Source organism: Oncorhynchus gorbuscha, unplaced genomic scaffold, assembly GCF_021184085.1.
Source record: "Oncorhynchus gorbuscha isolate QuinsamMale2020 ecotype Even-year unplaced genomic scaffold, OgorEven_v1.0 Un_scaffold_4721, whole genome shotgun sequence".
Taxonomy (NCBI): Eukaryota; Metazoa; Chordata; class Actinopteri; order Salmoniformes; family Salmonidae; genus Oncorhynchus; species Oncorhynchus gorbuscha.
Window position 1 is genome coordinate 2,900 of NW_025748681.1, and position 13,166 is coordinate 16,065.

General features: G+C 52.2%; 1 protein-coding gene across 2 annotated transcripts; it reads right to left on the reverse strand.

The window, feature by feature from the left end:
- Positions 1 to 418: 418 nt before the first annotated feature.
- On the reverse strand, positions 419 to 11,171 carry LOC124028728 (transforming growth factor-beta receptor-associated protein 1 homolog). 2 transcript variants are annotated; one of them, XM_046340707.1, is made up of 10 exons: positions 11,019 to 11,171; positions 9,285 to 9,995; positions 8,621 to 8,815; positions 7,880 to 8,034; positions 2,860 to 3,098; positions 2,517 to 2,702; positions 1,915 to 1,972; positions 1,553 to 1,696; positions 1,115 to 1,273; positions 419 to 670 (listed from the first exon to the last, which is right to left on the reverse strand). In XM_046340707.1, exons 2-10 carry the CDS (start codon positions 9,970 to 9,972, stop codon positions 434 to 436), a joined length of 2,061 nt encoding a protein of 686 aa, XP_046196663.1. In that variant the 5' UTR covers positions 9,973 to 9,995; positions 11,019 to 11,171; the 3' UTR covers positions 419 to 433. The 2 variants fall into 2 exon arrangements, with proteins under 2 accessions (XP_046196663.1, XP_046196661.1); XM_046340705.1 differs by having other exon boundaries at positions 10,961 to 11,094.
- Positions 11,172 to 13,166: the final 1,995 nt, after the last annotated feature.

The following is a 13,166-nucleotide window of genomic DNA, read 5'->3' on the forward strand; positions in this document are numbered from 1 at the left end:
CCAGGTTTAAACAGTAACAATACCTCACTAAATGTAGTGTATTGGTATCATCCCAGGTTTAAACAGTAACAATACCTCACTAAATGTAGTGTATTGGTATCATCCCAGGTTTAAACAGTAACAATACCTCACTAAATGTAGTGTATTGGTATCATCCCAGGTTTAAACAGTAACAATACCTCACTAAATGTAGTGTATTGGTATCATCCCAGGTTTAAACAGTAACAATACCTCACTAAATGTAGTGTATTGGTATCATCCCAGGTTTAAACAGTAACAATACCTCACTAAATGTAGTATTTTGGTATCATCTCAGGTTTAAACAGTAACAATACCTCAACTGGACGAGATCAAACTAAAATATTGTTTAAAAACGTGGAAATCAACAACATTGGCCACATCCAAAATTACACCCCATTCCTGATGTAGTGCACTACTTTTGACCTGAGCCCTGTGCACTGTATACGGAATAGGGTGTAATTTGGGACACAATGACAATGGACAGCTCACCCAGTAGTAGTTGGACGCGGTACAGGCTGGACTCCCTGAGGAGGAGCTGGAGTTTGTCCCGGGCTACAGACACCTGTTGGTCCACTGGGGGGGACTGAGACAGGAGAGACAGGACTCTGTCTGTGTACTGCACTGCCAGGTGGGTGTGGAGCTTCTCTTTCTACAGAGAGACAGAGTTACAGGCAGTAGACAGAGAGAGAGACAGCGAGAGAGAGACAGCGAGAGAGAGACAGCGAGAGAGAGACAGCGAGAGAGAGAGAGAGACAGCGAGAGAGAGACAGCGAGAGAGAGAGAGAGAGAGAGAGAGAGAGAGAGAGAGAGAGAGAGAGACAGCGAGAGAGAGAGAGAGAGAGAGAGAGAGACAGCGAGAGAGAGAGAGAGAGAGAGACAGCGAGAGAGACAGCGAGAGAGAGAGAGAGACAGCGAGAGAGAGAGAGAGAGAGACAGCGAGAGAGAGAGAGACAGAGACAGAGACAGAGACAGAGACAGAGACAGAGAGAGAGAGAGAGAGAGAGAGAGCAGTAAAGATCAAGCACCAGGGGAAGTTCAAGGAGGTAAATCGTGGAGTATGGAATATGTTCTGAAATCCTGTGTATGTTCTGACCTGTATCCGTCGGCCCAGCACCAGGTGTTCCAGGTAGAGCAGCAGAGCCTGGCTGTGTTTCCCCAGATACGTGATGACGTCGTCTGGGTTCACCTGGTCCTTCTGCTCCTTAACCTGGTCCTGACCCACCGGCCTCCTGGTGAAGATCTGCACCCCTATCTAGAGAGACCACAGATAAACACCCATAGAATTACAATGAGGAGAGCCTTCTTTACTCCTGCGGGTATATAGAAAATGGCCGGCAGTCGACATCATTACTTAGTTTCTGCTAGAACTTAGGGCCCTGGTCAAAAGTAGTACACAATATAGGCCCCTGGTCAAAAGTAGTATAGAATATTGGCCACTGGTCAAAAGTAGTATAGAATATAGGGCCCTGGTCAAAAGTAGTATAGAATATAGGGATTAAGGTGCCATTTGGAAACGCAGACAGAAACGTACCGTCTGGTCTCTCTGCAGGGCCCAGTCCGCATATTTCCACACCAGGTCCGGGTTGGAACAGAAACCCAGGAAGTCCACAATGTACTCATACAGGTCAGACCTGGTAGAGTCCTGAAGGTCCCCATTCACTACCCGCACCCACAACTACAGGAGGAGAGGAGAGATGCATCTTACAACCCCATAGACATTTCATTAATGGATAAGATAATGGATTGATTTATAGGGCTTTTCAACCTAGGTGCTCAAAACGCATTCGTTTAAGATGTGGCCAGGTTTGATTAGATTGATTTGCCATATAAAGAGCCATGGTGATACGGTCACCGTGTTCATACTAAGGTAGTGTACAGTAGTAGCATGTTTACCTGTAGAGCAGCTGAATCCTGTCCGTTATAATGGTAGAGGAGGCCTAGTGCAAAATACCTGATGTTCAGGAGAAAGGTAAACCAACATAAAAAAACACACTCATTACGCACTTTAAAGGCAATAGCATAGCAGGCTACATTGAACGCAATATCTTAGTGCCCACTAGGCTAACTATAGTAGTGCCCACTAGACTAGGCTTGCTGTCGTACCGGCTGGGCAAGGCTAGCTGTAGTACCCGCTAGGCTAGCTGCGTACCCGCTAGGCTAGCTGCAGTACCCGCTAGGCTAGGTTAGCTGCAGTACCCGGTAGGCTAGCTTAGCTGCCGTACCCGCTAGGCTAGCTTAGCTGCCGTACCCGCTAGGCTAGCTTAGCTGCTTAGCTGGCCGCTTAGCTGCCCGCTAGGCTAGCTTAGCTGCCGTACCCGCTAGGCTAGCTTAGCTGCCGTACCCGCTAGGCTAGCTTAGCTGCCGTACCCGCTAGGCTAGCTTAGCTGCCGTACCCGCTAGGCTAGCTTAGCTGCCGTACCCGCTAGGCTAGCTTAGCTGCAGTACCCGCTAGGCTGGCTAGCTGCAGTACCCGCTAGGCTAGCTGCAGTACCCACTTGTGGTGTTTCTCTAGCCAGGGGGCGCTGTCTGCCAGTAAACAGGCGTTGGGGGAGGCCAGCAGGTCCAGAAGACTCTCGTGGTCCTGCTCAGCGTACAGCTTCAACAGAGCCGTGTCCACGTCCTCCCGGCATCCGTTAGCCCCCTCCGTGCTTCGCACCTCACCCAGGTACGTGATGAGGAACCTAGAATAATAATAATAATAATAATAATAATAATAATAATAATAGCCATTTTGCAGCCACTTTTACCACTTTATGGCCCTGGGAATCAAACCAACTATTATAGTGGTTGCAATCATCATACTCTGCCAACTGACCTACAGAGGACCACGTCTCTTACCTCTTGCACCTCTGGAGCTTGTCCTGATCCCCCTGCGCCAGGTGGTTGAGGTCGGCGAACCCGTGGAGAGGTGGGTGGCAGCGGGCGAAGGAGGAGGAGGCCGGGAGGAGGAGAGGGTAGAGGGAGATCAACTCCCGGACGTCCAACTGACCCGTCCGGAAGTGTTCTTTCGCTTCGAGAAACTGAAGCTGTCCAAACTGTATGAATCCTGCTTGCTGGAGGATTCTTTTGTGCAATATCTGAGGAAGGGGGGGGGGTGAAGGGGGGGTGGGGTGTAATGAAAGAGAAAGTTAAAGATTCATCACATCTCATCCCTCTTATTCTATATTTTACATTTCATAAGGATACAATCACCCCAGTTAAATGAACCATCTGGGAACACATGCTGCATCACTGTCACAATAACCCCCTGGGCTGTACTCACAAAAGACCGAAATAAACTATAGAAATTAACTTTTTTTAGTTATTTAAAAAAAAATGGTTTACTCCCCTTTTCTCCAATTTCGTGGGATCCAATTGGTAGTTACAGTCTTGTCCCATCGCTGCAACTCTCATAGGGACTCGAGAGAGGAGAAGGTCGAGAGCCGTGCGTCCTCCGAAACACAACCCAACCAAGCCACACTGCTTCTTGACACAATGCCCACTTAACCTGGAAGCCAGCCGCACCAATGTGTCGGAGGAAACACAGTACAACTGGCGACCGTGTCAGCGTGCACTGCTCCAGGAATCGCAATGGGACAAGAACATCCCTGCCGGCCAAACCCTCCCCTAACCCGGACGACGCTGGGCCAATTGTGCCAGGATCTCTAGTAGCCTTAGACCACTGCTCCTTTAGTGGCACAGCTAGCGCTGCCTTAGACCCCTGCTCCTCTAGTGGCACAGCTAGCGCTGCCTTAGACCCCTGCTCCTCTAGTGGCACAGCTAGCGCTGCCTTAGACCCCTGCTCCTCTAGTGGCACAGCCTTAGACCACTGCTCCTCTAGTGGCACAGCTAGCGCTGCCTTAGACCACTGCTCCTCTAGTGGCACAGCTAGCGCTGCCTTAGACCACTGCTCCTCTAGTGGCACAGCTAGCGCTGCCTTAGACCCCTGCTCCTCTAGTGGCACAGCCTTAGACCACTGCTCCTCTAGTGGCACAGCTAGCGCTGCCTTAGACCACTGCTCCTCTAGTGGCACAGCTAGCGCTGCCTTAGACCACTGCTCCTCTAGTGGCACAGCTAGCGCTGCCTTAGACCACTGCTCCTCTAGTGGCACAGCTAGCGCTGCCTTAGACCACTGCTCCTCTAGTGGCACAGCTAGCGCTGCCTTAGACCACTGCTCCTCTAGTGGCACAGCTAGCGCTGCCTTAGACCACTGCTCCTCTAGTGGCACAGCTAGCGCTGCCTTAGACCACTGCTCCTCTAGTGGCACAGCTAGCGCTGCCTTAGACCACTGCTCCTCTAGTGGCACAGCTAGCGCTGCCTTAGACCACTGCTCCTCTAGTGGCACAGCCTTAGACCACTGCTCCTCTAGTGGCACAGCCCCTGCTCCTCTAGACCACTGCCCCTGCCTCTAGTGGCCTCTCCTCTAGTGGCACAGCCTTCCCAGACCCCTGCTCCTCTAGACCACTGCTCCTCTAGTGGCACAGCCTTAGCCTGCTCCTCTAGTGGCACCACTGCTCCTCTAGTGGCACAGCTAGCGCTGCCTTAGACCACTGCTCCTCTAGTGGCACAGCTAGCGCTGCCTTAGACCACTGCTCCTCTAGTGGCACAGCTAGCGCTGCCTTAGACCACTGCTCCTCTAGTGGCACAGCTAGCGCTGCCTTAGACCACTGCTCCTCTAGTGGCACAGCTAGCGCTGCCTTAGACCACTGCTCCTCTAGTGGCACAGCTAGCGCTGCCTTAGACCACTGCTCCTCTAGTGGCACAGCTAGCGCTGCCTTAGACCACTGCTCCTCTAGTGGCACAGCTAGCGCTGCCTTAGACCCCTGCTCCTCTAGTGGCACAGCTAGCGCTGCCTTAGACCCCTGCTCCTCTAGTGGCACAGCTAGCGCTGCCTTAGACCCCTGCTCCTCTAGTGGCACAGCTAGCGCTGCCTTAGACCACTGCTCCTCTAGTGGCACAGCTAGCGCTGCCTTAGACCCCTGCTCCTCTAGTGGCACAGCTAGCGATGCCTTAGACCCCTGCTCCTCTAGTGGCACAGCGATGCCTTAGACCCCTGCTCCTCTAGTGGCACAGCGATGCCTTAGACCCCTGCTCCTCTAGTGGCACAGCTAGCGATGCCTTAGACCCCTGCTCCTCTAGTGGCACAGCTAGCGATGCCTTAGACCCCTGCTCCTCTAGTGGCACAGCTGCCTTAGCGATGCCTTAGACCCCTGCTCCTCTAGTGGCACAGCTAGCCCCTGATGCCTTAGACCCCTGCTCCTCTAGTGGCACAGCTAGCGATGCCTTAGACCCCTGCTCCTCTAGTGGCACAGCGATGCCTTAGACCCCTGCTCCTCTAGTGGCACAGCGATGCCTTAGACCCCTGCTCCTCTAGTGGCACAGCGATGCCTTAGACCCCTGCTCCTCTAGTGGCACAGCGATGCCTTAGACCCCTGCTCCTCTAGTGGCACAGCGATGCCTTAGACCCCTGCTCCTCTAGTGGCACAGCGATGCCTTAGACCCCTGCTCCTCTAGTGGCACAGCGATGCCTTAGACCCCTGCTCCTCTAGTGGCACAGCGATGCCTTAGACCCCTGCTCCTCTAGTGGCACAGCTAGCGATGCCTTAGACCCCTGCTCCTCTAGTGGCACAGCTAGCGATGCCTTAGACCCCTGCTCCTCTAGTGGCACAGCTAGCGATGCCTTAGACCCCTGCTCCTCTAGTGGCACAGCTAGCGATGCCTTAGACCCCTGCTCCTCTAGTGGCACAGCGATGCCTTAGACCCCTGCTCCTCTAGTGGCACAGCGATGCCTTAGACCCCTGCTCCTCTAGTGGCACAGCGATGCCTTAGACCCCTGCTCCTCTAGTGGCACAGCGATGCCTTAGACCCCTGCTCCTCTAGTGGCACAGCGATGCCTTAGACCCCTGCTCCTCTAGTGGCACAGCGATGCCTTAGACCCCTGCTCCTCTAGTGGCACAGCTAGATGCCTTAGACCCCTGCTCCTCTAGTGGCACAGCGATGCCTTAGACCCCTGCCCCTCCTCTAGTGGCACAGCTAGCGATGCCTTAGACCCCTGCTCCTCTAGTGGCACAGCGATGCCTTAGACCCCTGCTCCTCTAGTGGCACAGCGATGCCTTAGACCCCTGCTCCTCTAGTGGCACAGCGATGCCTTAGACCCCTGCTCCTCTAGTGGCACAGCTAGCGATGCCTTAGACCCCTGCTCCTCTAGTGGCACAGCTAGCGATGCCTTAGACCCCTGCTCCTCTAGTGGCACAGCTAGCGATGCCTTAGACCCCTGCTCCTCTAGTGGCACAGCTAGCGTGGCATGCCTTAGACCCCTGCTCCTCTAGTGGCACAGCTAGCGATGCCTTAGACCCCTGCTCCTCTAGTGGCACAGCTAGCGATGCCTTAGACCCCTGCTCCTCTAGTGGCACAGCGATGCCTTAGACCCCTGCTCCTCTAGTGGCACAGCGATGCCTTAGACCCCTGCTCCTCTAGTGGCACAGCGATGCCTTAGACCCCTGCTCCTCTAGTGGCACAGCGATGCCTTAGACCCCTGCTCCTCTAGTGGCACAGCGATGCCTTAGACCCCTGCTCCTCTAGTGGCACAGCGATGCCTTAGACCCCTGCTCCTCTAGTGGCACAGCGATGCCTTAGACCCCTGCCCCTCTAGTGGCACAGCGATGCCTTAGACCCCTGCTCCTCTAGTGGCACAGCGATGCCTTAGACCCCTGCTCCTCTAGTGGCACAGCGATGCCTTAGACCCCTGCTCCTCTAGTGGCACAGCGATGCCTTAGACCCCTGCTCCTCTAGTGGCACAGCTAGCGCTGCCTTAGACCACTGCTCCTCTAGTGGCACAGCGATGCCTTAGACCCCTGCTCCTCTAGTGGCACAGCGATGCCTTAGACCCCTGCTCCTCTAGTGGCACAGCGATGCCTTAGACCCCTGCTCCTCTAGTGGCACAGCGATGCCTTAGACCCCTGCTCCTCTAGTGGCACAGCGATGCCTTAGACCCCTGCTCCTCTAGTGGCACAGCGATGCCTTAGACCCCTGCTCCTCTAGTGGCACAGCGATGCCTTAGACCCCTGCTCCTCTAGTGGCACAGCGATGCCTTAGACCCCTGCTCCTCTAGTGGCACAGCGAAGCCTTAGACCCCTGCTCCTCTAGTGGCACAGCGATGCCTTAGACCCCTGCTCCTCTAGTGGCACAGCGATGCCTTAGACCCCTGCTCCTCTAGTGGCACAGCGATGCCTTAGACCCCTGCTCCTCTAGTGGCACAGCGATGCCTTAGACCCCTGCCCCTCTAGTGGCACAGCGATGCCTTAGACCCCTGCTCCTCTAGTGGCACAGCTAGCGCCTTAGACCCCTGCTCCTCTAGTGGCACAGCTAGCGCCTTAGACCCCTGCTCCTCTAGTGGCACAGCTAGCGCCTTAGACCCCTGCTCCTCTAGTGGCACAGCGATGCCTTAGACCCCTGCTCCTCTAGTGGCACAGCGATGCCTTAGACCCCTGCTCCTCTAGTGGCACAGCGATGCCTTAGACCCCTGCTCCTCTAGTGGCACAGCGATGCCTTAGACCCCTGCTCCTCTAGTGGCACAGCGCTGCCTTAGACCCCTGCTCCTCTAGTGGCACAGCGATGCCTTAGACCCCTGCTCCTCTAGTGGCACAGCGATGCCTTAGACCCCTGCTCCTCTAGTGGCACAGCGATGCCTTAGACCCCTGCTCCTCTAGTGGCACAGCGATGCCTTAGACCCCTGCTCCTCTAGTGGCACAGCGATGCCTTAGACCCCTGCTCCACTAGGGAGGCCTAGAAATCAGCCTTTTGATCATCTGTTCTCAGCTAGTGGAGAGTATTGAAAAGCTCTCTAGCAGAAACACTATTTGTGGCAGACAGTCTGTACCTGGAACTTGTCTTTGGGAATGTTCCTTCTGGCTCCCTCAGTCAGAGCCAGGGCCTCCTCCACTCTGTGTCCAGCTAGCAGCTCCTGAATCTGTCTCTCCAGGGGTAGGGGCACCAGCACGTACACAGCCTTAGTGGAGGCCAGAACCACCTTACCTATAGGGACAGAGACAGTTAGGAACAGAGACAGGGGACAGGGACACAGTTAGGGACATAGACAGTTAGGGACAGAGACAGGGACACAGTTAGGGACAGAGACAGTTAGGAACAGAGACAGGGACACAGTTAGGGATAGGGACAGGGGACAGAGACAGTTAGGAACAGAGACAGGGACACAGTTAGGAACAAGGGTAGGGGCACCAGAACATACACAACTTTAGAGGAGGCCAGAACCAGTTTACCTAAAAAACCACCGACAGGGACTGGTCACAGTTAGGTTTAGGGACACGGACGGGTCAGGGTCAGGGACACAGACAGGTCAGGGACACAGACAGGTCAGGGACACAGACAGGTCAGGGACACAGACAGGTCAGGGACACAGACAGGTTAGCGACACAGACAGGTTAGCGACACAGACAGGTTAGCGACACAGACAGGTTAGCGACACAGACAGGTCAGGGTTAGGGACACAGACAGGAACGGGTCACCATCTCTTCAGCCATAGATAATGTAGACATAGGTCTACTGAGGTAAGCCAACAAGGCTAGACATTTAGACTAGTGTAGGGGAGCCATGTTGGCACCTTCAAAGTCCTGTAGGATGTGTCCGTCTCTGAAGGCGAGGGTCTGTTTGAGCTGCTGGTCCAGCATACTGTGGATGGTGACGAAGCCCTCGTCTAGCGCCACCACATAGGGAAAACACACAGCCGCTCCCATCACACTCTCTGACCAGTTCACTGGGGCACGCTGGGATATACCCTCTGCATTGGCAAACATACCTGAGAGAGAGAGACAGAGAGAGACACAGAGAGACAGAGAGAGACACAGAGAGACAGAGACACAGAGAGACAGAGACACAGAGAGACAGACACAGAGAGACAGACACAGAGAGAGAGACACAGAGAGAGAGACACAGAGAGAGAGAGACACAGAGAGAGAGAGACACAGAGAGAGAGACACAGAGAGAGAGACACAGAGAGAGAGACACAGAGAGAGAGACACAGAGAGAGAGACACAGAGAGAGAGACACAGAGAGAGAGACACAGACACAGAGAGACACAGAGAGACAGAGAGACACAGAGAGACACAGAGAGACAGAGAGACACAGAGAGACAGAGAGACACAGAGACAGAGAGACAGAGAGACACAGAGACAGAGAGACAGAGAGACAGAGAGCATACTTCACTAGTGATATGTTAGTAATAAGACCTACTGATAAACAATACAGCTGATGTTGTAATGACTCACCCAGGCCACCAGGGGCAGCCAAGAGGAACTCCTCCCTGCCGATCCTCTTGACTATGGGCTTCCTCTCCTCACTGTCATAGGGGAACAGGTCCTGCGCAGCCCCTGTGCTGTAGTTAAGGATCATGTACTGCGTGGAGAGGGCCAGGCACAGGAAGTAACCGTCCAGACTGACCGCACACGGCTGCTCCGGCGTGTTGACCTCTTTCACCAGCTGCACCCTGTCCTCGTAAACCATGTATATCTGGACGGTGCGCCGCCGGGCCGAGAGTACCCCGATCTCCACGCAGAACGGGTCCCCGTTCACCGGGTTCTCGTTGACGCAGAACGCGGCCACGCCCTTAATCTTGGCCCCGCCCGAAGGCACAGGTTCTAAGGTGATCATGTCAATAACACTAACTGTAGCGTCACAGAGCACAATGATGCGTTCTAACGCTGACGCGGCCTTCAGGGCCTCCACGGGCTTTTTCAGGCCCAGGTACTTGAACAGCAGCTTCTGGACGGTGTAGGATAGCATCCCCTTGGTCGTGGCATGCTCCTCTAGCAGGAAGTGATGTATGAAGCAGTCGTTGGTGCCCACGTACAGGTGCTTGCCGCAGCACTCGATGCACTCAATGTTGATGCGGGCCTTGTCTCCCATCAGGAGCTCCCGCTCCACGGCAGGGACCAGCTCAAATGCCTTCACACTCATCTTGAAGGCACAGCACACATCCCCTGCAAGAGAGGAGGAGATCAGGTCAACACAGACATCTCCTGCAAGAGAGGAGGAGATCAGGTTAACACAGACATCTCCTGCAAGAGAGGAGGAGATCAGGTCAACACAGACATGTCCTGCAAGAGAGGAGGGGATCAGGTTAACACAGACATCTCCTGCAAGAGACGAGGGGATCAGGTCAACACAGACATCTCCTGCAAGAGACGAGGGGATCAGGTCAACACAGACATCTCCTGCAAGAGACGAGGGGATCAGGTCAACACAGACATCTCCTGCAAGAGACGAGGGGATCAGGTCAACACACTGTGAATGCGTCCCAATTCTCCACCCTTTTCCCAAAGTGTGCACTTGCACACTTACAGGTTATTTCTGTAACAATGGTGGAAATTTCCTTCAGCCAATGCTTTTAAATCCATGCACACTTTGGGAGAAGGGTGGATAACTGGGATGCATCCTGTAAGTGCAAAGAAACAGCCTTTCCAATAATATTTTACAAACTCTCACAGAGTCCCATCTCTAAGGCTGGTGTGGAATCAGTAGGACCAGGAACTTTTCCTGATCACGTGAACGGACGTGGAAAAACTAGTTAGCTAGGAGGATACCGCAATAATGGTACAACTAGAGACTTCTAGCAATTATCACTTGACAGTTAGCCATCATGCTAGCTAGCCTAGCTGGCAACAAACCTTCTCTATTACCATCATTTCTAGAGAAATTGTGTGGCACTTTGATTAGCAAACCCAGAGCCAAAAATGGGTCCGTTAATTACCTAGCAACATCATGCAAATATTGACTATCCGTTGTGGAAGTAGAGCAATGACTGAAGTAAAGTAAGCTCTCCAGCTAATGTTAACCAGTTTTAGCAGCCTGCTAGCTAGCTGACTGGCTGTATGTAAACTAGCTACTAAGCAATGACTCAGGCTGTCATTATTGGCAAATCGGTGCTGCCGTTTACTGTACAAACCTTTCAAAAACAGCTATTTACATGTCCATACAAAGACGATAGCTAGAAGCTGTCATACCCCAGCAGTAGCCACTGCAGATCTAGTATCGGAGACGTCGATGTACCACGGCCTTCCTGTCTTTTCACTTCTCAATCTCTCCCTTCGCTGCTAACTGCTTGCTAACCGCTAGGGAGAGCTGCCGCTACGTTTTCAGGTCGAAGAAGGTCATGAGGAGGTTGTGCTTCCTGTTTACAATGCATTGGGGCAATTATATACATATATTGACAAAATTACATGTCTTTCCGCCCTAAAATGGGAGTTGTTGTCCACAAAGCGGCAATGCGGGCTGTTTTAGCTTCCAACTATCCTTTCTTTGGATTAGTGGAACTTATATTCGATCAAATAAACCTCACGTTTGCTCACATTGTATATAGACTTGTTTATACTGTATTATTGACTGTAAGTTTGTTTTACTCCATGTGTAACTCTGTGTCGTTGTATCTGTCGAACTGCTTTGCTTTATCTTGGCCAGGTCGCAATTGTAAATGAGAACTTGTTCTCAACTTGCCTACCTGGTTAAATAAAGGTGAAATAAAAATAAAACGTTGCAAATAAGACATAACATTTTTTTTGACCAATTTGTTGACTAACACTCCTTGACCTCCATACAAAAACTCCTTGCTTGGTGGGCGAAAAAACGGCATCTCCTGGAGGGAGACAGATTTTCTTCCTGGTTGGTGGGAGGAGCTATAGGAGGATGGGCTCATTGTAATGGCTGGAATGGTGTTAATGGAACGGAGTCAAACATGGAGTTTCCATGTGTTTTATCCCGTTCTCTGGCTCCATTCCAGACATTACAATGAGCCCCTCCTCCTATAGCTCCTCCCACCATCCTCCTCGTGAGAATGCAATTGAGATTCCCAGACATTAAAACCAGATTGGGGGCTAAAGAGCCTGCCAGCTTGTTGTCCTAACAAACGGAAATGAGTTACCTGTGGTTCCTTCAGCCATTCCATTCCTTATCCTATATAAGGTCTGAGGTTAACACAGGCTTAGGAGATCTTATTCGTTTTGTGAGATAATATCAGTCAGTTAACATGACCTTTATGAATTATAAAGCCTTTATGTGCTTTTGATAACACAAATGCTTCAAAATTCACAAAAAGTGACATTAGCTGATGAAAATTATCAAATTGAACAACATGTACAAGATCTCATAAGCCTGTGTTTTACCACAGACCTCATTTTAACAGTTTATCCAAACACCCTACAAAAACTCCATTCATTTCCACATAGGCTTTGTCCTTCGAACCTTGGTGGAGTACCAGGGCCTACAAATATGCTTGGTCTGTTTCAATAGTGTGTGATTGCGGCCTGCAATTCAGGGCATTCCTTCATGTGGGCACGCCCGCCTCAAGCATTTCATTGGTTACTGCATGAACTACCCCTGTCGAGCATACCATTAATACCTGCATGAACACCCCCCACCCCTCGAGCATCCCATTAATACCTGCATGAACACCCCCCACCCCTCGAGCATCCCATTGGTTACTGCATGAACACCCCCACCCTCGAGCATCCCATTAATACCTACCTGCATGAACACCCCCCTCGAGCATCCCATTGGTTACTGTATGAAGGTCTCCTTTGAGCATCCCATTTTACCTACCTGCATGAACACCCCCCTCGAGCATCCCATTGGTTACTGTATGAAGGTCTCCTTTGAGCATCCCATTAATACCTACCTGCATGAACACCCCCCTCGAGCATTCCATTGGTTACTGTATGAAGGTCTCCTTTGAGCATCCCATTAATACCTACCTGCATTAACACCCCCCTCGAGCATCCCATTGGTTACTGTATGAAGGTCTCCGTTGAGCATCCCATTAATACCTACCTGCATGAACGCCCCCCGCCCACACACACACACAAGCATCCCATTGTTTCCTGCATGAACACCCCCCCTCAAGCATCCCATTGGTTACTGTATGAAGGTCTCCTTTGAGCCTCCCATTAATACCTACCTGCATGAACGCCCCCTCCCCCCGCCCACACACACACACAAGCATCCCATTGTTTCCTGCATGAACCCCCCCCAAGCACGCCATCTTCATATTTGCATGACACTTTTGATATTCTAGATTTCCTCTGATTGTCTATGCGATTAAAAATTGACCAATAAAAGTATAGAGAGGGGTTCCTAAAGATGCAGGAATGCTCACATGC